Source organism: Haemorhous mexicanus, chromosome 31 (assembly GCF_027477595.1).
Source record: "Haemorhous mexicanus isolate bHaeMex1 chromosome 31, bHaeMex1.pri, whole genome shotgun sequence".
Taxonomy (NCBI): Eukaryota; Metazoa; Chordata; class Aves; order Passeriformes; family Fringillidae; genus Haemorhous; species Haemorhous mexicanus.
In genome coordinates, this window is record NC_082371.1 from 2,942,880 (window position 1) to 2,967,701 (window position 24,822).

The following is a 24,822-nucleotide window of genomic DNA, read 5'->3' on the forward strand; positions in this document are numbered from 1 at the left end:
GCCCCGCGAGGTGCTTTTGGCAAAGAATAAAGCGTGAGGAAGAGGAGGCTGCGCTGGGAGCTCGGGGGAATTTGGGGAGGGGTCCCCACTGGGAGGTTTGGGGGGGATCTCAGCCGAATTTTGGGGGGATTTCAGCCGAATTTTGGGGGTTTCACCGCCGAATTTTGAGGGGTTCACAGCCGGGTTTTGGGGGTCCCACAGCCGAAATTTGGGGGGTTCACAGCCGGGTTTTGGGGGTCCCACGGCCGAATTTTGGGGGGTTCACAGCCGGGTTTTGGGGGTCCCACAGCCGGGTTTTGGGGGTCCCACAGCCGGTTTTGGGGGTCCCACAGTCGAATTTTGGGGGTCCCACAGCCGGGTTTTGGGGGTCCCACAGCCGGGTTTTTGGGGGGGTTTGCCGGCGGATTTAGGGGGGGTTTGTAGCCCAATTTTGGGGGGCCCACAGCCGGGTTTGGGGGGCTCGGGGGGGTTCGCAGGGCCCGGCAATGCCGCGATCCGGTGCAGAAATAACTCCTTGGAAAGAAAAACAGCGGCGGCGGCCCCGGGGCAGGGCCCAGGGGACACGGCGGGGTCGGGCTGCGCTGACTTATTAGGGAAAGGACAACGGCACCGGGGGGGCACCGGGGGACACCGGGGGGGCACCGGGGGGCACCGGGGGGGGGCACCGGGGGGGTACCGCGGGCCGCTCCCTCCCCGTTCCCGCCCTGCTCCCTGCCCCAAGTGCCCCCACGGGGTCGGGGCCGGGGTCTTTCCCTCCCCCCCCACTCCCAGCCGCAGCGAGAGGAGGTGACAGTCACCCCCCCCCCCACCCCCACGAGGGGACCCCCGCCCACCCCTCCCCCCCGAGTCTTGGCCTCTGTGTTAATTACAGCCGGCTTTAATTAACAGCGGGTGGCAGGGAGGTGGCGCTAAGGCGGTGGCATCGGGGACAGCCCCTCCTGGTTGAGAGGGGACTCTGGGGTGCCACCAGGTCACCCTCGAAGTGTCACCTCCCCGCTGAGGGTGACAGCGACGTCCCCGTGGTGTGGGGGTGAGCTCAGCCACGGAGTGGGGACAGTGGCAGTGACAGTGACAGCCGGGGGGGGACACGGGGCTCCCGGAGATGTCAGTTTTATTAATGGCACCACGGGGACAGGGAGGGGACAGGGACAGGGACAGGGGGTACAAAACGCGTCCGGGGGCCCGGGCGGCTCCCCCAGGCCGGCCGCAGCCTCGCCCCCACCACGGGGCTCCGGCCGGTTTGGGGGGGGTCCCGGGGGTTACGGGGCGCGGGGGTTAATGCGGGGACAGGAGGGGACAAAGGGGACAAAGGGGCGGGGGCCACCCCTCGACGTCATTTGGGGTCGGTCGCGGGGAGAGACGAGAAAACGGCCAGAAAAGGAGCGAAATTGCGGGGCAGGGAAACCCCCCCCCCCGAGCTCGGGGAGGGGACAGGCGGCGGGGACACGGCCCCGCGGGGACCCCGCAGGTCCCCGGGGAGGGGGGACCGACCCCAAATCCGCCGGGTTTGCGTTCCAGGGGGGAAATCCCGCCCGGAGCCGGGCAGGGAGCGACCGAGGTGGGCCGGGGGGGGACCCGCGCTTGTCCCCAGCGCTGTCCTCAAGGCCGGGGGACCCGAGGCGAGGACCACACCCCGCTCCTCGCCGGGTCCCGAGCCCGGAGGGGCCGCGGCCGGGGCCGGGGGGGGTCCATCAGGAGCCCCCCGAGTTGGGTTTGATGATGCTCAGCAGGGCGCTCTTGAGGCTGCCCCGGCTCGGGGAGCGGGCGGCGGGCGGGGGCGCGGCCTGGGGCTCCCCCCGCAGCTCCATCTCGATGGTCATGATGACTTTGGGGGGCCGGGGGTCCCCCACGGCCCCGCCCGCCCCCGGGGGTCCCTCCCTGCCCGCTAACCGCTATTTCCTATCCTTGCGCGAGTCGCCCGCGCCGCCCTTGGCTTTCTTGGCGCTGCGGCCGTGGTCCAGCATGGCGTAGAGCACGGGGGCCTGCGGGGACAGGGGGGCTTCACCCGCAGCCCCCGGCGAGCCTGGGGACCGGGGGGACAGGGGGGACAGCCCGCCGTGCCCCCCGCCCCGCTCGGCGCTCACCTGCCGGCTGCGCTTGGAGCCGTCCTTGCCCGAGCGCTGCAGCTTCCCCTTCTCCATGGCGCTGGGGTTTGGGGGAAAAAAGGGGGAAAAAGGGGAAAAAGAGGCTCGGGACGGCGGGACGGACCCCCGGGACCCCCGGTGTGGCGGGAAGGAGGGGCTCGGGACGGCGGGATTCACCCCCGGGACCCCCGGTGTGGGGAGGGGTCGCGGAAATCACAGCCCCGGTGGTCCCGGTTTGGGGAGGGGTCGCGGTTCGGGACGGCGGAATTGGTGCCCCGGTGGTCCCGGTTTGGGGAGGGGTCGCGGAAATCGCAGCCCCGGTGGCCCCGGTTTGGGGAGGGGTCGCGGTTCGGGACGGCGGAATTGGTGCCCCGGTGGCCCCGGTTTGGGGAGGGGTCGCGGCTCAGGAAGGAGGAATTGCAGCCCCCGGTACCCTCGGTTTGGGGAGGGTCGCGGTTTGGGGAGGGGTCGCAGCCCGGGATGGTGGAATTTTAGCCCCGGTGGTCCCCGTTTGGGGAGGGGTCGCGGCTTGGACAGCAGAAATTGCAGCCCCGGTGGTCCCGGTTTGGGGAGGGTCCTGTTTGGGGGGGGGGTCGCGGTTTGGGGAGGGGTCTCGGTTTGGGGAGGGGTCGCGGAAATCGCAGCCCCCGTGTGGCCCCGGTTTGGGGAGGGGTCGCAGCCCGGGATGGTGGAATTTCAGCTGCGGTGGTCCCGGTTTGGGGAGGGGTCGCGGCTCAAGAAGGAGGAATTGCAGCCCCCGGTACCCTCGGTTTGGGGAGGGTCGCGGTTTGGGGAGGGGTCGCAGCCCGGGATGGTGGAATTTTAGCCCCGGTGGTCCCCGTTTGGGGAGGGGTCGCGGCACCGGACAGCGGAAATTGCAGCCCCGGTGGTCCCGGTTTGGGGAGGGTCCTGTGTGGGGGGGGGGGTCGCGGTTTGGGGAGGGGTCCCGGTTTGGGGAGGGGTCGCGGCTCGGAGCGGCGGAATTTCAGCCCCGGTGGTCCCGTTTGGGGAGGGGTCACGGAAATTGCAGCCCCCGATTTGGGGAGGGTCCCGTTTGGGGAGGGGTCGCGGAAATCGCTGCCCCCGTGTGGACCCGGTTTGGGGAGGGGTCGCAGCCCGGGATGGTGGAATTTCAACCCCGGTGGTCCCGGTTTGGGTAGGGTCCCGGTTTGGGGAGGGGTCGCGGTTTGGGGAGGGGTCTCGGTTTGGGGAGGGGTCACGGAAATTGCAGCCCCCGATTTGGGGAGGGTCCCGTTTGGGGAGGGGTCGCGGAAATCGCAGCCCTCGGTAGTCCCGGTTTGGGGAGGGGTCGCGGCTCGGGACAGCGGAAATTGCAGCCCCGGTGGTCCCGGTTTGGGGAGGGTCCTGTTTGGGGGGGGGGTCGCGGTTTGGGGAGGGGTCTCGGTTTGGGGAGGGGTCACGGAAATTGCAGCCCCCGATTTGGGGAGGGTCCCGTTTGGGGAGGGGTCGCGGAAATCGCAGCCCTCGGTAGTCCCGGTTTGGGGAGGGGTCGCGGCTCGGGATGGCGGAATTTCAACCCCGGTGGTCCCGGTTTGGGGAGGGTCCTGTTTGGGGGGGGGGGTCGCGGTTTGGGGAGGGGTCCCGGTTTGGGGAGGGGTCGCGGCTCGGAGGGGCGGAATTTCAGCCCCGGTGGTCCCGTTTGGGGAGGGGTCGCGGAAATCGCAGCCCTCGGTAGTCCCGGTTTGGGGAGGGGTCGCGGCTCGGGATGGCGGAATTTCAGCCCCGGTGGTCCCGGTTTGGGGGGGGGGGGTCGCGGTTTGGGGGGGGGTCGCGGTTTGGGGGGGGGGGGTCGCGTTTTGGGGAGGGGTCGCGGTTTGGGGAGGGGTCGCGGCTCACCTCAGCCGCCGCTGCAGAGCCGCCTGGCGCCGCCGCCAGCAGTAGCGGGTGCCGTAGCCCAGGGCCACCAGCGCGGCCACCAAGAGCAGCGTCCCGCCGATAACGGAGCCCAGCACGACACCGTAACGGGGTGGCACTGCGGGGACAGCGACACCGTGTCACCCCCCAGATGTGGGTGGCACTGCGGGGACAGCGACACTGTGTCACCCTCAGATGTGGGTGGCACTGCGGGGACAGCGACACCGTGTCACCCCCCGGCAGTGGGTGGCACTGCGGGGACAGCGACACCGTGTCACCCCCCGGATGTGGGTGGCACTGCTGGGACAGGCACACCGTGTCACCCCCCAGATGTGGGTGGCACCGCGGGGACAGCGACACCGTGTCACCCCCCAGATGTGGGTGGCACCGCGGGGACCGTGACACCGTGAGACCCTCCGGCAGCAGGGAGGGGACAGTGGCACCGTGTCACCCCTAACAGTGGAGGAGCAGGGAGGTGACACCGGCCACCAGTGGAGGTGACAGCAGCAAGGTGTCACCGCCAGCAGTGGGGATCGGGGAGGTGACATCAGCCAGGTGTCACCGCCAGCAGTGGAGGAGCAGGCAGGTGACAGCAGCCCCGTGTCCCCACCAGCAGCAGGGTCCGGGAGGTGACAGCAGCACCGTGTCACCGCCAGTAGTGGGGATCAGGGAGGTGGCACCGGCCCGCTGTCCCCGCCATCCCCAGGGCTCCGGGAGGCGACACCAGCCCCGTGTCCCCGCCAGCAGCAGCAGGGTCCGGGGCGGTGACACCACCTCAGTGTCCCTGCCAGCAGCGGGAATCAGGGAGGTGACACCGGCCCGATGTCCCCGCCACCACCGAGGATCAGGGAGGTGACACCGGCCCGATGTCCCCGCCACCAACGAGGATCAGGGAGGTGACACCGGCCCGATGTCCCCGCCACCAACGAGGATCAGGGAGGTGACACCGGCCCGATGTCCCCGCCACCAGCGAGGATCAGGGAGGTGACACCGGCCCGATGTCCCCGCCACCAACGAGGATCAGGGAGGCGACACCGCCCTAGTGTCCCCGCCACCACCGAGGATCAGTGAGGTGACACCGGCCCGATGTCCCCGCCACCCCCGAGGATCAGAGAGGTGACACCGCCCTAGTGTCCCCGCCACCCCCAGCCCTCCGGGAGGTGACACCGGCCCAGTGTCCCCGCCACCACCGAGGATCAGGGAGGTGACACCGGCCCGATGTCCCCGCCACCCCCGAGGATCAGGGAGGCGACACCGCCCTAGTGTCCCCGCCACCCCCAGCCCTGCGGGAGGTGACAGCGGTGTCGCGCACCTTTCTCCAGCACGTAGAGGGTGACCTGCGAGGACTTGCCCACGATGTCGGGCGGGTTCTTGACGTCGCACGTGAAGGTGCCATTGTCGCTGGGCTCCAGGCTGTGGATGACGATGGAGCCGTCGCGGCGCCGCGGGTTCCCCGCCCACTCCATGCGCTCCTTGAATGTCCCCACGTCGTCGATGTAGGGCTGGCCCTTGGCGTAGTGGAAGATCTGCGACGGTGACGGCGACACCGAGGTCACCCGGGGTGACAGCCAGCCGCGGGTGGGCGGTGACAGAGGGGACAGCGGGGCGCGGGGTTGGGAGAGTGAGGGAGGTGCTGGTGGTGTCCCCAAGGTGCCACCGAGGGGGGAGGGTGGCACCCGCAGGGGCGGGGCTGGGACACGGGGACACTGTGGGGACACTGCAGTGCCACCGCGGTGTGAGGGGACACGGTGACACCCGCAGGGATGGGACTGGGACACGGGGACACTTCAGTGCCACCGCGGTGTGAGGGGACACGGTGACACCCGCAGGGATGGGACTGGGACACGGGGACACTGCAGTGCCACCGCGGTGTGAGGGGACACGGTGACACCCGCAGGGATGGCACTGGGACACGGGGACACTGCAGTGCCACCGCGGTGTGAGGGGACACGGTGACACCCGCAGGGATGGGACGGGGACACTGTGGGGACACTGCAGTGCCACCGCGGTGTGAGGGGACACGGTGACACCCGCAGGGTTGGGACGGGGACACGGGGACACTTCAGTGCCACCGCGGTGTGAGGGGACACGGTGACACCCGCAGGGATGGGACGGGGACACGGGGACACTGCAGTGCCACCGCGGTGTGAGGGGACACGGTGACACCCGCAGGGATGGGACACGGGGACACTGTGGGGACACTGCAGTGCCACCGCGGTGTGAGGGGACACGGTGACACCCGCAGGGATGGGACGGGGACACGGGGACACTGTGGGGACACTGCAGTGCCACCGCGGTGTGAGGGGACACGGTGACACCCGCAGGGATGGGACTGGGACACGGGGACACTTCAGTGCCACCGCGGTGTGAGGTGACAAGGTGACACCCGCAGGGATGGAACGGGGACATGGGGACACTGCAGTGCCACCGCGGTGTGAGGGGACACGGTGACACCCGCAGGGATGGGACTGGGACACGGGGACACTTCTGTGCCACCGCGGTGTGAGGGGACACGGTGACACCCGCAGGGATGGGACTGGGACACTGTGGGGACACTGCAGTGCCACCGTGGTGTGAGGGGACACGGTGACACCCGCAGGGTTGGGACGGGGACAAGGGGACACTGTGGGGACACTGCAGTGCCACCGCGGTGTGAGGGGACACGGTGACACCCGCAGGGATGGGACTGGGACACTGTGGGGACACTGCGGGGACAGTGATGTGCCCACCTGCTGAGGCTGGCACTGGGACACGGGGACACCTTGGGGACACCCCGCTGCCACCACTGTGTGAGGGGACACGGTGTCGCCGCGGTGACCGTGGGTACGGGTTGTGCACACCGTGGGGACATCTTGGGGACACCCCAGTGCCACCACGGAGCAAGAAGACACCGTGTCACCCTCAGGGAAGGCGACACCGGGGCTGGGGGCGGGGCGGGGACAACAGGGACGGGCTGGGGACACCGCGGGGACAACGGGGGCGGCTTGGGGACACCGCGGGGACACGGGGGACACTGACGGAGATGCTGTCGCGGGAGCCCTCGGCCTGGAAGTGCCAGGTGATGGAAATGTCCTCCGAGATCCACTCGCTGGACCAGAAGCTGCAGGACAGGGTGACACGCGAGCCCACGGTGCCATAGACCTCCCGCTGAGTGTACACGTGGATTGGGGACACCGGCGACACTCCTGGCGACACAGAGCCGTCAGCCCCGGCGGCGTCCCCGAGCTGCCACCGCAGCCCGGCGGTGTCACCGAGCTGCCACCGAAGGGAGCGCGAGGGTTGCGAGGGGACAGCGGAGTGGCGGCACTGCTGTCGCCAGGGGTGGCACGGAGGGGACAGCGGAGTGGTGGCACCGCTGTCGCCAGGGGTGGCACGGAGGGGACAGTGTGCCGGTGCCCGGTGACACGGGCGGGGCTGGCACGCAGCGCCCGCGGGGAGGTGACAATGGGGACCCTCTGTGCGCGCCGGTGACACCAGCGGGGCTGGGTGTGGCACCTCCCAGCTGTCCCCAGGGAGGTGACAGCCCTGGGACTGTCCTTGCAGCCACCCCCAGCTGTCCCCAGGGAGGTGACAGCCCTGGGACTGTCCTTGCAGCCACCCCCAGCTGTCCCCAGGGAGGTGACAGCCCTGGGACTGTCCTTGCAGCCACCCAGAGCCCCTCCTCCCCGACATGTCCCCAAGGAGGTGACAAGTGCCACCGCTCAGTGACACCAGCAGGGCTGGGTGTGGCACCCCCTGCACCTGTCCCCAAGAAGGTGACAGCTCTGGGACCCTCCTGGCCGCCACCCCCAGCTGTCCCCAGGGAGGTGACAACGACCGGGACCCTCGTGGCCGCCACCCCCACTTGTCCCCAGGTTGCCGCCAGCTCCAATGTCACCCGCCAGCAGCGGGGACAGTCCCCAAGGCTCGGTGACAGTCCCCAAGTGGCGGTGACACTCCCCAAGGCTCGGTGGCAGTCCCCAAGCCCTGGTGACAATCCCCAAGGCTCGGTGACAATCCCCAAGGCGAGGTGACAGTCCCCAAGTGGCGGTGACACTCCCCAAGGCGAGGTGGCAGTCCCCAAGCCCAGGTGACAATTCCCAAGCCCAGGTGACAATCCCCAAGGCTCGGTGGCAGTCCCCAGGTGGCGGTGACAGTCCCCAAGCCCAGGTGACAATCCCTAAGCCCAGGTGACAATCCCCAAGGCTCGGTGGCAGTCCCCAAGGTTCGGTGACACTCCCCAAGCCCAGGTGACAATCCCCAAGCCGAGGTGACAGTCCCCAAGGTTTGGTGACAATCCCCAAGGCTCGGTGACAGTCCCCAAGCCGCGCGTGAATCCCCGCCACCCCCAAACCGCTCCTGTCCCCCCCCGCCACCCCCTTTTTGGGGACTGTCCCTTGTCCCCAAGCTCACCCAGCGCCGCCACGAGCCCGGCCACGAGGAGGAGGCGGCGGGTGGCCCTCGGGGACATGGTGGCGGTGACACGGAGGGGACAGCGGCGGGGACGCGGTTTAAGGGTGGCCCTGTCCCCAAATCCCGGCCAATGGGCGCGGGGGGGCCGGGCCGCGGGGACCCCGCTCAAAGGCGACATTGAGGGACACCGAGGGACACCGAGGGTGGCGAGGGGGACGGGGACACTGGTGGCCTTTGTCCGGCCGCATTCCCGCGCGCCGCGGGGGCGGGGGGACCAGGAATGTGGCCCGAGGGGACAGCGGGGACAGGGGGGGACACGGGGGGGATAGAGAGGGGACACCGGGGGGACATGGGGGGGACACGGGGGGGACACGGGGGGGATAGAGAGGGGACACCGGGGGGTGACATGGGGGGGATAGAGAGGGGACACCGGGGGGACATGGGGGGGACATGGAGGGGACATGGGGGGGATAGAGAGGGGACGGGGGGGGACATGGGGGGGGACAGAGAGGGGACATGGGGGGACAGAGAGGGGACAGAGGGGGGACATGGGGGGGACACGGGGGGGACACGGGGGGGATAGAGAGGGGACACCGGGGGGACATGGGGGGACACGGGGGGGATAGAGAGGGGACACCGGGGGGACATGGAGGGGACATGGAGGGGATAGAGAGGGGACGGGGGGGGGACAGAGGGGGACAGGGGGGGACACGGGGGGGACATGGGGGGGATAGAGAGGGGACAGAGGTGGGGACATGGAGGGGATAGAGAGGGGACGGGGGGGGACATGGGGGGGACAGAGAGGGGACAGAGGGGGGGGACATGGGGAGGACAGAGAGGGGACATGGGGGGGGACAGGGAGGGGACAGAGGGGGGACATGGAGGGGACATGGTGGGGACATGGGGGGGATAGAGAGGGGACAGAGTGGGGGGACATGGGGAGGACACGGGGGGACACGGGGGGGATAGAGAGGGGACAGAGGGGGACAGAGGGGGACAGGGGGGGACATGGGGGGGGACATGGGGGGGACAGGAGGGACATGGAGGGGACAGGGAGGGGACAGAGGGAGGACATGGGGGGGGACAGAGAGGGGACATGGGGGGGACACGGGGGGACAGAGAGGGGACAGAGGTGGGGGACATGGGGGGGACATGGGGGGGACACGGGGGGGACACGGGGGGACAGGGAGGAGATAGAGAGGGGACAGAGGAAGGGACATGGGGGGGACAGAGTGGGGAGAGTGGGGGACATGGGGGAGACATGGGGGGACACGGAGGGACATGGAGGGGATATGGGGGGGCATGAGGGGACACGAAGGGGACACAGGGGGACATTGGGGGGGACATGGAGGGGACAGGGAGGGGACACAGGGGGACATTGGGGGGACATGGGGGGGACAGAGAGGGGACAGAGGGGGGGGGACATGGGGGGGACATGGGGGGGACACGGGGGGGGATAGAGAGGGGACACCGGGGGGTGACATGGAGGGGACAGGGAGGGGACACAGGGGGACATTGGGGGGACATGGGGGGGACAGAGAGGGGACAGGGGGAGGACATGGAGGGGACAGGGAGGGGACACAGGGGGACATTGGGGGGACATGGGGGGGACAGAGGGGGGGGACATGGAGGGGACGGGCGGGGGGACCCGGTGCTCGCAGCTGGGGCAGGGCGGGGGGGGTTGGGGGATTTTGGGGGGGTTTGGGGGAATTTTGGGGGAATTTTTGGGGGGTTTTGGGGAATTTGGGGGGGTTTAGGGGATTTGGGTGGGTTTGGGGGGATTTTGGGGGGGTTTGGGGGAATTTTGGGGGGATTTGGGATTTTCGGGGGAATTTTTGGGGGGTTTGGAGGGTTTTGGGGGGGTTTAGGGGATTTGGGTGGGTTTGGGGGAATTTGGGGGAATTTTGGGGGGATTTTGGGGGGATTTGGGGGGGATTTGGGGGAATTTTGGGGGGATTTGGGGGAATTTAGGGGGGTTTGGGGGGGTTTGGGGGAATTTGGGGGATTTGGGGGAATTTTGGGGGAATTTGGGGGGAATTTGGGGGAATTTTGGGGGGATTTGGGGGGATTTTGGGGGGATTTGGGGGGATTTTGGGGGGATTTGGGATTTTCGGGGGAATTTTTGGGGGGTTTGGAGGGTTTTGGGGGGGTTTAGGGATTTGGGTGGGTTTGGGGGAATTTGGGGGAATTTTGGGGGGATTTGGGGGGATTTGGGGGGAATTTTGGGGGAATTTTGGGGGGATTTGGGGGGATTTGGGGGGATTTAGGGGGGTTTGGGGGATTTTGGGGGATTTGGGTGGGTTTGGGGGAATTTTGGGGGAATTTTGGGGGGATTTGGGGGAATTTTGGGGGGATTTGGGGGAAAAACTGCAGAGAGGGGTTTGCTCGGGGGAGGATAACAGGGATCGATAATGAAATTGATAACAGGGATCAATACTGGGATCGATAACAGGGATCGATAATGGATCTGATATCAGTTATCAATCCCTGTACCGATATCAATGACCGGGATCAATAGCGATATCAATAACTGATCCCAGTACCGATATCAATACCGATACCAGTTATCGATCCCAGTACCGATATCAATAACCGATATCAATGCCAATATCAATAACCGACATCAGTTACCTATCCCAGTACCGATATCAATAACCTAGATCAGTTATCGATCCCAGTACCGATATCAATAACCGATATCAGTTATCGATCCCAGTACCGATATCAATACAGATATCAATAACGATATCAGTTACCTATCCCAGTACCGATATCAATAACCTAGATCAGTTATTGATCCCAGTACCGATATCAATAACCGATATCAGTTATCGATCCCAGTACCGATATCAATACAGATATCAATACCGATATCAGTTACCTATTCCAGTACCGATATCAATAACCTAGATCAGTTATCGATCCCAGTACGGATATCAATAACTTATATAAATACCGATATCAATAACCGATATCAATACCAATATCAATAACCAATATCAGTTATCGATCCCAATCCCGATATCAATACCGATCCCAGTACAGGTATCAGTGCCGATATCAATAACCGATATCGGTTATCGATTCCCGTACCGATATCAATGACCGATCCCAGTGCCGATATCAATACCGATATCAGTTATCGATCCCAATACCGATATCAATGACCGGGATCAATACCGATATCGATACCGATCCCAGTACCGGTATCAGTGCCGATATCAATACCGATATCGGTTATCGATCCCAGTACCGATATCAATAACCAATATCAGTTATCAATCCCAGTACCGATATCAATACTGATATCAGTATCAATACCAATAACGGATATCGGTTATCGATCCCAGTACCTGTCCCAATACCGATATCAATAACCGATATCAATACCCATCCCAATAACCGATATCGGTTATTGATCCCCATATGGATATCAATGCCGATATCAATAACCGATATCAGTTATCTATCCCAGTACCGATATCAATACCGATATCAATACCGATCCCAATACCGATATCAATAACCAATATCAATAACAGGTATCAATACCGACACCAATAACCGATATCGGTTATCGATCCCAATAACCGATACCAATAACTGATATCAGTACCGATATCAATAACCGATACCAATAACCGATCCCAGCACCGATACCAATAACCGATACCAGTTATCGATCCCAATAACCGATATCAATAACCGATACCAGTACCAATAACCGATATCAGTTATCGATCCCAATAACCGATATCAATAACCATCCCAGCACCGATACCAATAACCGATATCAGTACCGATCCCAGTACCGGTATCAGTACCGACACCAATAACCGATATCAGTTATCGATCCCAATAACCGATATCAATAACCGATACCAGTACCAATAACCGATATCAGTTATCGATCCCAATAACCGATATCAATAACCATCCCAGCACCGATACCAATAACCGATATCAGTACCGATCCCAGTACCGGTATCACTACCGACACCAATAACCGATATCGGTTATCGATCCCCGCCATCGATCCCGCCCGTTGCCGGGACCGGAAGTGCGTCACGGCACTTCCGGCGCGACGGCTCCAAGATGGCGGCGCTGGCTCTGAGGTGACTCCGAGGGCCCGGGACAGGCCCGGGACAGGCCGGGGGACACTGGGGACATTGGGGACACCGAGGGGACACCGAGGGGACAGCGGGGGGACAGCGGGGGGACAGCGAGGGGCGGGCCCGGCCTGAGGCGGTTTCTGGGTTCCGGCCCGGGAGCCGCGGGGCCGGGCCAGCCCCGAACTGCGGCGGGACCGCCCCGTGTCCCCTCGGTGTCCCCTCCGTGTCCCCTCGGTGTCCCTTCCGTGTCCCCTCCTTGTCACCCCCGTGTCACTCTCCGTCTCCCATTTTTTCTAATTTTTTTTCTCTCTTTTCCAGGGGTTTGGGGCGGCGCTGCCTCCTGGCCCGGCTGGGGCCCGGCCCCGCCCTGCACCAGTGAGAGACTGGGAGGGACTGGGACGGACTGGGATGGACTGGGAATGGACTGGGATGGACTGGGAATGGACTGGGACGGACTCGGATGGGATTGGGATGGACTGGGAGGGATTAGGAGGGACTGGGATGGGACTGGGATGGACTGGGGGGGACTGGGATGGGACTGGGATGGACTGGGGGGGACTGGGATGGACTGGGAATGGACTGGGATGGACTGGGAATGGGCTGGGACGGACTGGGATGGGACTGGGATGGACTGGGGGGGACTGGGATGGACTGGGAATGGACTGGGATGGACTGGGATGGACTGGGAATGGGCTGGGATGGACTGGGATGGGACTGGGATGGGACTGGGATGGACTGGGGGGGACTGGGATGGACTGGGAATGGACTGGGAGGGACTGGGATGGGACTGGGAGGGACTGGGATGGGATTTGGGGGTTTTGGGGTGGTTTTGGGGTAGATTTAGGGTTTTTTTGGGGTGGATTTAGGGTTTTTTTGGGGTGAATTTAGGGGTTTTTAGGGGTTTAGGGTGGATTTAGGGTTTTTTTTGGGGTGGATTTAGGGTTTTTTAGGGGTTTAGGGTGGATTTAGGGGTTTTTTGGGGTGGATTTAGGGTTTTTTAGGGGTTTAGGGTGGATGTAAGGGTTTTTTGGGCTGGATTTAGGGTTTTTTAGGGGTGGATTTAGGGTTTTTTAGGGGTTTAGGGTGGATTTAGGGGTTTTTTGGGGTGGATTTAGGGTTTTTTGGGGTGGATTTAGGGTTTTTTAGGGGTTTAGGGTGGATTTAGGGTTTTTTTGGGGTGGATTTAGGGTTTTTTAGGGGTTTAGGGTGGATGTAAGGGTTTTTTGGGCTGGATTTAGGGTTTTTTAGGGGTGGATTTAGGGTTTTTTAGGGGTTTAGGGTGGATTTAGGGGTTTTTTGGGGTGGATTTAGGGTTTTTTGGGGTGGATTTAGGGTTTTTTAGGGGTGGATTTAGGGTTTTTTAGGGGTTTAGGGTGGATTTAAGGGGTTTTTTGGGGTGGATTTAGGGTTTTTTAGGGGTTTATGGTGGATTTAGGGTTTTTTGGGGTGTATTTAGGGTTTTTTGGGGTGGATTTAGGGTTTTTTAGGGGTTTAGGGTGAATTTAGGGTTTTTTTGGGGTGTATTTAGGGTTTTTTGGGGTGGATTTAGGGTTTTTTAGGGGTTTAGGGTGGATGTAAGGGTTTTTTGGGGTGGATTTAGGGTTTTTTAGGGGTTTAGGGTGGATTTAGGGGTTTTTTGGGGTGGATTTAGGGTTTTTTGGGGTTTTTGGGATCGGCTTCAGTCCCTGTCCCTGCCCCAGGCCTGTCCCCATGGCCACGATGGCTTGGGAGGAGATGAGGAGGTTCTGGGGTTTTTTGGGGTGGGTTTGGGGTTTTTTGGGGTGTTTGGGGTGGGGTTCAGTGCCTGTCCCTGCCCCAGGGCTGTCCCCATGGCCACCACGGCCCGCGAGGAGATGAGGAGGTTCTGGGAGAGGAACGAGCGCTCGGGGCGGCCCCTGTCCCCCCACGTCAGCATCTACAAGTGAGGGACACCCCAAAACTGCCCAAAATCACCCCAAAACACCCCAAAATCACCCCAAAACCACCCCAAAACTGCCCAAAACTGCCCAAAACCACCCCAAAACACCCCAAAATCACCTCAAATCACCCCAAAACTGCCCAAAACCAACCCAAAATGCCCAAAACCACCCCAAAACTGCCTCAAAACACCCCAAAATCACCCCAAAACTGCCCAAAACCAACCCAAATCACCCCAAAACACCCCAAAATCACCCCAAATCACCCCAGAACTGCCCAAAATCACCTCAAAACTGCCCCAAAACCAGACAGGGAACCCCAAAACTGCCCCAAAACCAGACAGGGAACCCCAAAATCACCCCAAAAATCACCCCTGGGAACCCCAAATTCACCCCAGGCCACCCCAAATTCCCCCAAATTCCCCCTAGGCCACCCCAAGATCCCCCAAATTCACCCCCAAATCCCCCAAATTCACCCCAGGCCACCCCCAAATCCCCCAAATTCCCCCTAGGGCACCCCAAAATGCCCCAAATTCCCCCAAAATGCCCCAAATTCCCCCAAAATTTACCCCAAAAATCTCCCAAATTCACCTCAGGCCTCCTCAAAGTGCCCCAAATTCCCCCCAAAATGCACCAAAAATCTCCCAAATTCCCCCTAGGCCACCCCCAAATCCCCCAAATTCACCCCCAAATCCCCCAAATTCCCCCCAAATTCACCCCCAAATCCCCCAAATTCACCCCAGGCCACCCCCAAATCCCCAAATTCCCCCTAGGCCACCCCAAAATGTCCCAAATTCCCCCCAGGACCCCCAAAAAATGCCCCAAATTCTTCCCAGGACCCCCAAAAATCCCCCAAATTCCCCCCAAATTCACCCCCAAATCCCCCAAATTCCCCCCAAATTCACCCCCAAATCCCCCAGATTCCCCCTAGGGCACCCCAAAATGCCCCAAATGCCCCAAATTCCCCCCCAAATGCCCCAAATTTCCCCCAAAATGCCCCAAATTCCCCCCAAAATGCCCCCCAAATCCCCCAAATTCCCCCCAGGACCCCCAAAAAATCCCCCAAATTCCCCCCAGGCCACCTCAAAATGCCTCAGATTCCCCCCAAATTTACCCCAAAAATCTCCCAAATTCCCCCTAGGCCACCCCAAAATGCCCCAAATTCCCCCCAGGACCCCCTAAAAATCCCCCAAATTCACCCCCAAATCCCCCAAATTCCCCCTAGGGCACCCCAAAATGCCCCAAAATGCCCCAAATGCCCCCCAAAATGCCCCAAATTCCTCCCAAAATGCCCCAAATCCCCCCCAAAATGCCCCAAATTCCTCCCAAGATGCCCCAAATTCCCCCCAAAATGCCCCAAATTCCCCCCAAATGCCCCCCCAAAATGCCCCGAATTCCCCCCAGAATGCCCCAAATGCCCCAAATGCCCCAAATGCCCCCCAATGCCCCAGAGCCCCCTCCCCATTTCTGTTGCAGGTGGTCGCTGCCCATGGCCATGTCCATCACCCACCGCGGCACCGGCGTCGCCCTCAGCCTCGGTGGGTGCCTCTGGGGACACCTGGGGACACCTGGGGACACCTGGGGACACCTGGGGACACCTGGGGACACCCCTGGCTTCCCACAGCCCCCGGATTCCCCCATTCCCAGCTCGGGGGTTTGCTGGGAATTCTCTGCTCTGCTTTCTCCAGCCCCACAAAATCCCACAAAATCCCCTCCAAAATCCACCAGAATCCCTCAAAACCACCCCAAAATCCCCCCAAAATCCCCCAAAAATCTCCCAAAATCCCCTCCAAAATCCCCCCAAAATCCCCCAAAAATCTCCCAAAATCCCCTCCAAAATCCCCTCCAAAATCCCCCAAAATACCCCAAAATCCCCCTCCAAAATCCACCAGAATCCCTCAAAACCACCCCAAAATCCTGTCCAAAATCCCCACCAAAACCCCCCAAAACCCCCCCCCAAACCACCTGACATCCCCCCCAAATCCCCTCCAAAATCCCCCTCCAAAATCCCCCTCCAAAATCCCCCAAATCCCCTCCAAAATTCCCCAAAAATCCCCCAAAAGCCACCTCACATCCACCCCAAAATTCCCCCCCAAATCCCCCCCAAAATCCCCCAAAATCCCAGGTGTGTCCCTTAGTGTCCCCCCCTGTCCCCAGGTGTGTCCCTGTCCCCAGGTGTGTCCCTGAGTGTCCCATCCCCCCCGTCCCCAGCTGTGTCCCTGTCCCCAGGTGTGTCCCTGAGTGTCCCCGCTGTCCCCAGGTGTGTCCCCAGATGTGTCCCTGAGTGTCCCATCCCCGCTGTCCCCAGGTGTGTCCCTGAGTGTGTCCCCCCCTGTCCCCAGGTGTGTCCCTGTCCCCAGGTGTGTCCCCAGGTGTGTCCCTGAGTGTCCCTGCTGTCCCCAGGTGTGTCCCTGAGTGTCCCCCCTGTCCCCAGGTGTGTCCCCAGGTGTGTCCCTGAGTGTCCCCGCTGTCCCCAGGTGTGTCCCTGAGTGTCCCCCCTGTCCCCAGGTGTGTCCCTGAGTGTCCCTGAGTGTCCCCGCTGTCCCCAGGTGTGTCCCTGAATGTCCCCCTGTCCCCAGGTGTGTCCCCAGGTGTGTCCCTGTCCCCCCGCTGTCCCCAGGTGTGCCCCTGAGTGTCCCCGCTGTCCCCAGGTGTGTCCCTGAGTGTCCCCCTGTCCCCAGGTGTGTCCCCAGGTGTGTCCCTGTCCCCCCGCTGTCCCCAGGTGTGCCCCTGAGTGTCCCCACTGTCCCCAGGTGTGTCCCTGAATGTCCCCCTGTCCCCAGGTGTGTCCCCAGGTGTGTCCCTGTCCCCCCGCTGTCCCCAGGTGTGTCCCTGAGTGTCCCCCCTGTCCCCAGGTGTGTCCCTGAGTGTCCCTGCTGTCCCCAGGTGTGTCCCTGAGTGTCCCCCTGTCCCCAGGTGTGTCCCTGAGTGTCCCCGCTGTCCCCAGGTGTGTCCCTGAGTGTCCCCCTGTCCCCAGGTGTGTCCCTGTCCCCAGGTGTGTCCCCAGGTGTGTCCCTGAGTGTCCCCCCTGTCCCCAGGTGTGCCCCTGTCCCCAGGTGTGTCCCTGAGTGTCCCCCTGTCCCCAGGTGTGCCCCTGTCCCCAGGTGTGTCCCTGAGTGTCCCCCCTGTCCCCAGGTGTGTCCCCAGGTGTGTCCCTGAGTGTCCCCGCTGTCCCCAGGTGTGTCCCTGAGTGTCCCCGCTGTCCCCAGGTGTGTCCCTGTCCCCAGGTGTGTCCCCAGGTGTGTCCCTGAGTGTCCCCCCTGTCCCCAGGTGTGTCCCTGAGTGTCCCCCTGCCCCCAGGTGTGTCCCTGAGTGTCCCCCTGTCCCCAGGTGTGTCCCTGTTCTCGGTGGCCGCCCTGCTGCTCCCCGAGCCCTTCCCCCATTACCTGGCCCAGGTGGGGGGGCTGAGCCTGGGCCCCGCCCTCGTCTGCTCGGCCAAGTTCCTGCTGGCCCTGCCCTTCTGCTACCACACCTGGAACGGCCTGCGCCACCTGGTGAGGGCCTCGGGCACCTGCAGGGGCCTCTGGGGACAGCAGGTGACACTGGGGTGGCACCAAGGTGTCCCTCTCACCTGGGTCCCTGGGATCGGAGAGGAATTTTGGGAATGGCTCAAAAGGTTGGGAGGGATTTTGGGAGCCCATCCCAGTGTGGAACTGGGAGTTGTGCACCTGGAGGGGCCTTTGGGGACAGCAGGTGACACTGGGGTGGCTCCCAGGTGTCCCTCTCACCTGGGTCCTGTAGGATCGGGGAGGAATTTTGGGAATGGCTCAAAAGGTTGGGAGGGATTTTGGGAGCTTATCCCAGTGTGGAACTGGGAATTGTGCACCTGGAGGGTCCTCTGGGGACAGCAGGTGACACTGGGGTGGCACCCAGGTGTCCCTCTCACCTGGGTCCTGTAGGATCAGGGAGGAATTTTGGGAATGGCTCAAAAGGTTGGGAGGGATTTTGGGAGCCCATCCCAGTGTGGAATTGGGAATTGTGCACCTGGAGGGACCTCTGGGGACAGCAGGTGACACTGGGGTGGCACCCAGGTGTCCCCCCCACCTGGGTCCTGTAGGATCAGGGAGGAATTTTGGGAATGGCTCAAAATTTTGGGGACCCATTCCAATGTGGAATTGGGAATTGTGCACCTGGAGTGTCCCTCTGGGGACAGCAGGTGACACTGGGGGTGGCACTGAGGTGTCCCTCTCACCTGGGTCCCTCAGACTGGGGAGGAATTTTGGGAATGGCACAAAAGGTTGGGAGGGATTTGGGGACCCATTCCAATGGGGAGGAATTGTGCACCTGGAGTGTCCCTCTGGGGACAGCAGGTGACACTGGGGTGGCACTGAGGTGTCCTCCCCACCTGGGTTTTGGGATAGGGGAGGAATTTTGGGAATGGCACGAAAAGTTGGGAATGGCTGGAGGGGATTTGGGGACCCATTCCAATGGGGAGGAATTGTGCACCTGGAGGGACCTTTGGGGACAGCAGGTGACACTGGGGTGGCACCGAGGTGTCCCTCTCACCTGGGTCCTGTAGGATCAGGGAGGAATTTTGGGAATGGCTCAAAAGGTTGGGAGGGATTTTGGGAGCCCATCCCAGTGTGGAACTGGGAATTGTGCACCTGGAGGGACCTCTGGGGACAGCAGGTGACACTGGGGTGGCGCCCAGGTGTCCCTCTCACCTGGGTCCTGTAGGATCAGGGAGGAATTTTGGGAATGGCACAAAAGGTTGGGAGGGGATTTGGGGACCCATTCCAATGTGGAATTGGGAATTGTGCACCTGGAGGGACCTCTGGGGACAGCAGGTGACACTGGGGTGGCGCCCAGGTGTCCCTCTCACCTGGGTCCTGTAGGATCGGGGAGGAATTTTGGGAATGGCACAAAAGGTTGGGAGGGATTTTGGGGGCCCATCCCAGTGCTCCCAGTGCTCCCAGTTGGAGCTGGGACTGTGGGGGAGGCCTGGGGGGGGTTGGGAATTCCGGATCCGTGGAATTCCCAGGGAGGGATCGACCCCGGAGGGGCCTGGGGGGGCTGAGGGGATTCCATGTGAGGGGAATGGTGGGAATGGGAATGGGAATGGTGGGAATGGGAATGGTGGGAATGGGAATGGGAATGGGAATAATGGGAATGGTGGGAATGGGAATGGTGGGAATGGGAATGGGAATGGTGGGAATAATGGGAATGGGAATGGGAATAATGGGAATAATGGGAATAATGGGAATGGTGGGAATGGGAATGGTGGGAATGGGAATAATGGGAATAATGGGAATGGTGGGAATGGGAATGGTGGGAATGGGAATGGAAATGGGAATGGTGGGAATGGGAATAATGGGAATAATGGGAATGGTGGGAATGGGAATGGTGGGAATGGGAATAATGGGAATAATGGGAATGGTGGGAATGGGAATGGTGGGAATGGGAATGGAAATGGGAATGGTGGGAATGGGAATAGTGGGAATGGTGGGAATGGTGGGAATGGGAATGGGAATGGGAATGGTGGGAATGGGAATAGTGGGAATGGTGGGAATGGGAATGGTGGGAATAGTGGGAATGGGAATGGGAATGGTGGGAATGGTGGGAATGGGAATGGTGGGAATGGTGGGAATGGTGGGAATGGTGGGAATGGGAATGGTGGGAATGGGAATGGTGGGAATGGGAATGGTGGGAATGGTGGGAATGGGAATGGGAATGGTGGGAATGGGAATGGTGGGAATGGGAATGGTGGGAATGGGAATGGGAATGGTGGGAATGGGAATGGTGGGAATGGGAATGGTGGGAGTGGTGGGAATGGGAATGGTGGGAATGGGAATGGTGGGAATGGGAATGGGAATGGGAATGTTGGGAATGGGAATGGTGGGAATGAGAATGGGAATGGGAATGTTGGGAATGGGAATGGTGGGAATGGTGGGAATGGGAATGGGAATGGGAATGGGAATGGTGGGAATGGGAATGGGAATGGGAATGGTGGGAATGGGAATGGGAATGGTGGGAATGGGAATGGTGGGAATGGGAATGGGAATGGCAATGGTGGGAATGGGAATGGGAATGGTGGGAATGGGAATAATGGGAATAATGGGAATGGGAATGGTGAGAATGGGAATGGTGGGAATGGGAATGGTGGGAATGGGAATGGGAATGGTTGGAGTAATGGGAATGGGAATGATGGGAATGGTGGGAATGGGAAATGGGAATGATGGGAATGGTGGGAATAATGGGAATGGGGAGAGTGGGAATGGGAATAGTGGGAAAAATGGGAATGGGAATGATGGGAATGGTGGGAATGGGAATGGGAGTGTGGAGAGTGGGTGGAATGAGGGGAGAAGGGCTGGAAGGGGGAGTGGGAAGGGAGCAGGGACTGGGATAGGAGGGAGTGGGATAACTGGGATGGAAGTGGGAAAGGAAAGGGGAGAGGGGAAAGGACGGGAAAAAGGGGGAAGGGGATGGGGAAAACAGGGAGAGGGAATGGGAAAAAAGGGGTGGGAAAAAGGGGAGAGGAATTGGGAAAGGGGAGAGGAATTGGGAAGGGGGAGAGGGAATGGGGAAGGGGATGGAAAGAGGAGAGGAATTGGGAAAAAAGGGGGTGGGAATTGGGAAGGGGGAGAGGGAAAGGGGATGGGAAAGGGGAGAGGAATTGGGAAAAAAGGGGTGGGAAAAAGGGGAGAGGGGATGGGAAAAAGGGGATGGGAAATGGGAGAGGAATTGGGAAAAAAAGGGTGGGAAATGGGAAGGGGGAGAGGGAATGGGAAGAAGGGGATGGAAAGAGGGAGAGGAAATGGGAAAAAAGGGGTGGGAATTGGGAAGGGGGAGAGGGAATGAGAAAAAGGGGGTGAGAAAATGGGAAAGGGGATGGGAAATGGGGAGAGGAATTGGGAAAAAAGGGGTGGGAAAAAGGGGAGAGAAAATGGGAAAGGGGATGGGAAATGGGAGAGGGATTGGGAAAAAAGGGGTGGGAAAAAGGGGAATGAGAAAGGGGAGAGGAATTGGGAAAAAAGGGGTGGGGAAAAGGGGGAGAGAAAATGGGAAAAAGAGGATGGAAAGAGGGAGAGAAATTGGGAATAAAGGGGTGGGAAAGGGGAGAGGAATTGGGAAAAAGGGGGATGAGAAATGGGAGAGGAAATGGGAGAAAGGGATGGGAATTGGGAAGGGGGAGAGGGAATGGGAAAGGGGATGGAAAGAGGGAGAGGAATTGGGAAAAAGGGGTGGGAAAAGGGGAGAGGAAATGGGGGAAAAGGGGTGGGAAATGGAAGGGGAGAGGGAATGGGAGAAAGAGAGAGAAAATGGGAAAGGGGATGGGAAATGGGGAGAGGAATGGGAAAAAAGGGGTGGAAAAAGGGGAGAGGAATTGGGAAAAAGGGGGAGAGAAAATGGGGAAGGGGATGGGAAAGGGGAGAGGGAATGGGAAAGGGGATGGGAAAGGGGAGAGGAATTGGGAAAAAAGGGTTGGGGAAAGGGGGAGAGAAAATGGGAAAAGAGGTTGGAAGAGGGAGAGAATTGGGAATTAGGGGTGGGAAAGGGGAGAGGGAATGGGAGAAAGGGGGATGAGAAAGGGGAAAAAAGGGGTGGAAAAAGAGGAGAGAAAATGGGAAAGGGGATGGGAAATGGGAGAGGAATTGGGAAAAAAGGGGTGGGAAATGGGAAGGGGGAGAGGAAATGGGAAGAAGGGGATGGAAAGAGGGAGAGGAAATGGGAAAAAAGGGGTGGGAACTGGGAAGGGGGAGAGGGAATGGGAAAAGAGGGGGTGAGAAATGGGAAAGGGGATGGGAATTGGGGAGTGGAATTGGGGAAAAAAGGGGTGGGAAAAGGGGAATGTGAAAGGGGAGAGGATTGGGAAATTTGGGGTGGGATTGGGATGGGGAGTGGGAATGAGAAATGAGGGGGTGAGAAATTGGGAAAGGGGATGGGAAAGGGGGAGAGTTAATGGGGAAAAGGGGGTGGAAAAGGGGGAGAGGAATTGGGAAAGGGGTGGGAAGGGGGAGAGGAAATGGGAAAAGGGGAGGGAATTGGGAAGGGGAGAGGGAAGGGGATGGGAAATGGGAGAGGAATTGGGAAAAAGGGGTGGGGAAAAAAGGGGAGAGGGAATGGGAAAAGGGGATGGGAACAGGGAGAGGAGTGGGAAAAAGGGGTGGAATAGGGGGAGAGGGAATGGGAAAAGGGGATCGGAAAGGGAGAGGAGATGGGAAAAAAGGGGTGGGAAGGGGGAGAGGAATTGGGAAAGGGGTGGGAAGGGGGAGAGGAATTGGGAAAAAAGGGGATGGGAAGGGGGAGAGGAGTGGGGAAGGGGAGAGGGGATGGGGAGGGGGAGAGAAAATGGGAGAAAGAGGGAATGGGATGGGAAAAAAATGGGAGGGAAAACGGGAAGAAGGGTCTGGGAGCGGGGAGGGGAGCGGGGGACACGGAGGGAAGGTCCCCCGGCCCTGGGGACAGTGTGACAGCGCTGTCCCCCCGCTGTCTCCGCAGGCCTGGGACCTGGGCAAGGGGCTGCGGCTGCCGCAGGTGACACAGTCGGGGCTGCTGGTGCTGGCCCTGACGCTGCTCTCCTCGGCCGGCCTGGCCGCGCTGTGACAGCGACAGCGACAGCGACAGCGACAGCCCCGGGGCGTCCCCCGCCATCCCGGGAATGGCGGGAATGCCGCCCCCGCCCTGGGGAAGGTGACACCTCCCCTCCCCCTCCCCAAAATCCCAGGATGAGCAGAGCTGCCCCTCCCCCCAGCGGTGTCCCCAGCGGTGTCCCCCAGCGGTGTCCCCAGTGTCCCCACGTGTCCCCGAGGCCGGGACAATGCGGGATCTGTGTCCCCACGAGTGGGATTGGCACCGGGGCGGGGATCGCAGCGGGACAAGGAGCTCCATTGAGGCAGCGCCCCACGGGGGTGGGTGACAGGTGACATCTCGGTGCCACCCCGCTGCCACCCCGGGGCTCCTCAACGCCGTGGGAATTCCATGATTCAGCTCATTTCGGGGGTGAAATCCCAGGTTTGGAGCCACCAAGGGCTGGGTGACAGGTGACATCTCGGTGCCACCCCGCTGTCACCCCCGCTGTCACCCTGCTGCCACCCCGGGGCTCCTCAACGCCGTGGGAATTCCATGATTCAGCTCATTTTGGGGTGAAATCCCGGGTTTGGAGCCACCATGGGGGCTGGGTGACAGGTGACATCTCAGTGCCACCCCGCTGTCACCCTGGTGTCACCCCTGGTCTCCCCAACCCCGTGGGAATTCCATGATTCAGCTCATTTTGGGGTGAAATCCCAATTTTGGAGCCACCATGGGGGCTGGGTGACAGGTGACATCTCGGTGCCACCCCGCTGTCACCCCGGTGTCACCCCGGGGGTCCCAAACCCCGTGGGAATTCCATGTTCAGCCCATTTTGGGGTGAAATCCCAATTTTGGAGCCTCCTGCCAGTGGGGAGGCAGCGCCCCACAGGGGTAAGTGACAGGTGACATCTCGGTGCCACCCCGCTGTCACCCCGGTGTCACCCCGGGGGTCCCAAACCCCGTGGGAATTCCATGTTCAGCCCATTTTGGGGTGAAATCCCAATTTTGGAGCCTCCTGCCAGTGGGGAGGCAGCGCCCCACAGGGGTAGGTGACAGGTGACATCTCGGTGCCACCCCGCTGTCACCCTGCTGTCACCCCGGGGGTCCCCAACCCCGTGGGAATTCCATGTTCAGCTCATTTTGGGGTGAAATCCCAATTTTGGAGCCTCCTGCCAGTGGGAACGTCCTGGTTTCGTGCTGGGGAGGGGATTGTCACCCCAGGCGCTGTCACCCCAGGCGGTGTCACCCCAGGCGGTGTCACCCCAGGCGGTGTCACCCCAGGCGGTGTCACCCCAGGCGGTGTCACCTGTCCCCTGGGGAATAAAGCAGCTCTGATCCTCCAGCCCCGTGTCCCCTCCCTGTCCCTCAGCCAGGATTGGGATTTTCTGGGATTTGGGGAATTGCTGCTCCCCAGCGAGGGAAAAACCCCAAAATCTGCGGTTCCTGCAGGAGAGGGGCGAGCCCGGGGGGGCTTGGGGCCGGGTTTGGGGTTTGGGGTTTGGGGTCGGGTTTGGGGTTTGGGGTTTGGGGTTTGGGGTTTGGGGTTTGGGGTGGGGTTTGGGGTTTGGGGTTTGGGGTGGGGTTTGGGGTGGGGTTTGGGGTTTGGGGTCCGGTTTGGGGTCGGATTTGGGGTTTGGGGTTTGGGGTTTGGGGTTTGGGGTTTGTGGTCGGGTTTGGGGTTTGGGGTTTGGGGTTTGGGGTTTGGGGTCAGGTGTGGGCTTTGGGGTGGGGTTTGGGGTTTGGGGTTTTGGGGTGGGGTTTGGGGCAGGGTTTGGGGTGGGGTTTGGGGTTTGGGGCGGGGTTTGGGGTTTGGGGTGGGGTTTGGGGTTTGGGGTCGGGTTTGGGGTTTGGGGTTTGGGGTTTGGGGTTTGGGGTGGGGTTTGGGGCGGGGTTTGGGGTTTGGGGCCGGGTTTGGGGTTTGGGGTCGGGTTT

The 24,822-nt window shown here is 61.5% G+C and overlaps 2 protein-coding genes across 15 annotated transcripts; one reads left to right on the top strand and one right to left on the bottom strand.

The window, feature by feature from the left end:
• Positions 1 to 861: 861 nt before the first annotated feature.
• MPZ (myelin protein zero) lies at positions 862 to 8,506 on the bottom strand. Its single transcript, XM_059871414.1, is given in 6 exon segments — positions 862 to 1,982; positions 2,085 to 2,145; positions 3,942 to 4,077; positions 5,272 to 5,485; positions 6,978 to 7,144; positions 8,352 to 8,506. Coding segments are annotated over 6 exon segments (927 nt in total). The 5' UTR covers positions 8,410 to 8,506; the 3' UTR covers positions 862 to 1,691.
• A 3,870-nt stretch (positions 8,507 to 12,376) lies between these two features.
• Positions 12,377 to 24,232, top strand: SDHC (succinate dehydrogenase complex subunit C). Of its 14 annotated transcripts, none has more exons than XR_009489851.1 (9): positions 12,377 to 12,466; positions 12,782 to 12,838; positions 14,283 to 14,384; positions 15,856 to 15,917; positions 16,722 to 16,751; positions 17,558 to 17,606; positions 17,710 to 17,915; positions 22,819 to 23,360; positions 23,506 to 24,232. XR_009489851.1 is itself a non-coding variant. In XM_059871415.1 (7 exons), the coding sequence occupies exons 1-7, from the start codon at positions 12,447 to 12,449 to the stop codon at positions 22,921 to 22,923; spliced, it is 612 nt and encodes a 203-aa protein (XP_059727398.1). In that variant the 5' UTR covers positions 12,377 to 12,446; the 3' UTR covers positions 22,924 to 23,067. The 14 variants fall into 14 exon arrangements, 7 of the variants coding, with proteins under 7 accessions (XP_059727398.1, XP_059727402.1, XP_059727399.1 ...); XR_009489852.1 differs by having other exon boundaries at positions 22,819 to 23,353; positions 23,940 to 24,232; XR_009489856.1 differs by having other exon boundaries at positions 17,710 to 17,873.
• Positions 24,233 to 24,822: the final 590 nt, after the last annotated feature.

Bases quoted from the DNA above. Each gene is read 5' to 3' on its own strand.
- SDHC (XM_059871415.1), top strand. From the start codon at position 12,447: ATGGCGGCGCTGGCTCTGAG. The intron at 12,467-12,781 runs GTGACTCCGAGG...TCTCTTTTCCAG, and splicing joins ATGGCGGCGCTGGCTCTGAG to GGGTTTGGGGCGGCGCTGCC. The intron at 17,619-17,679 runs GTGTGTCCCTGA...CCCTGCCCCCAG, and splicing joins GTCCCCAGGTGTGTCCCCAG to GTGTGTCCCTGAGTGTCCCC.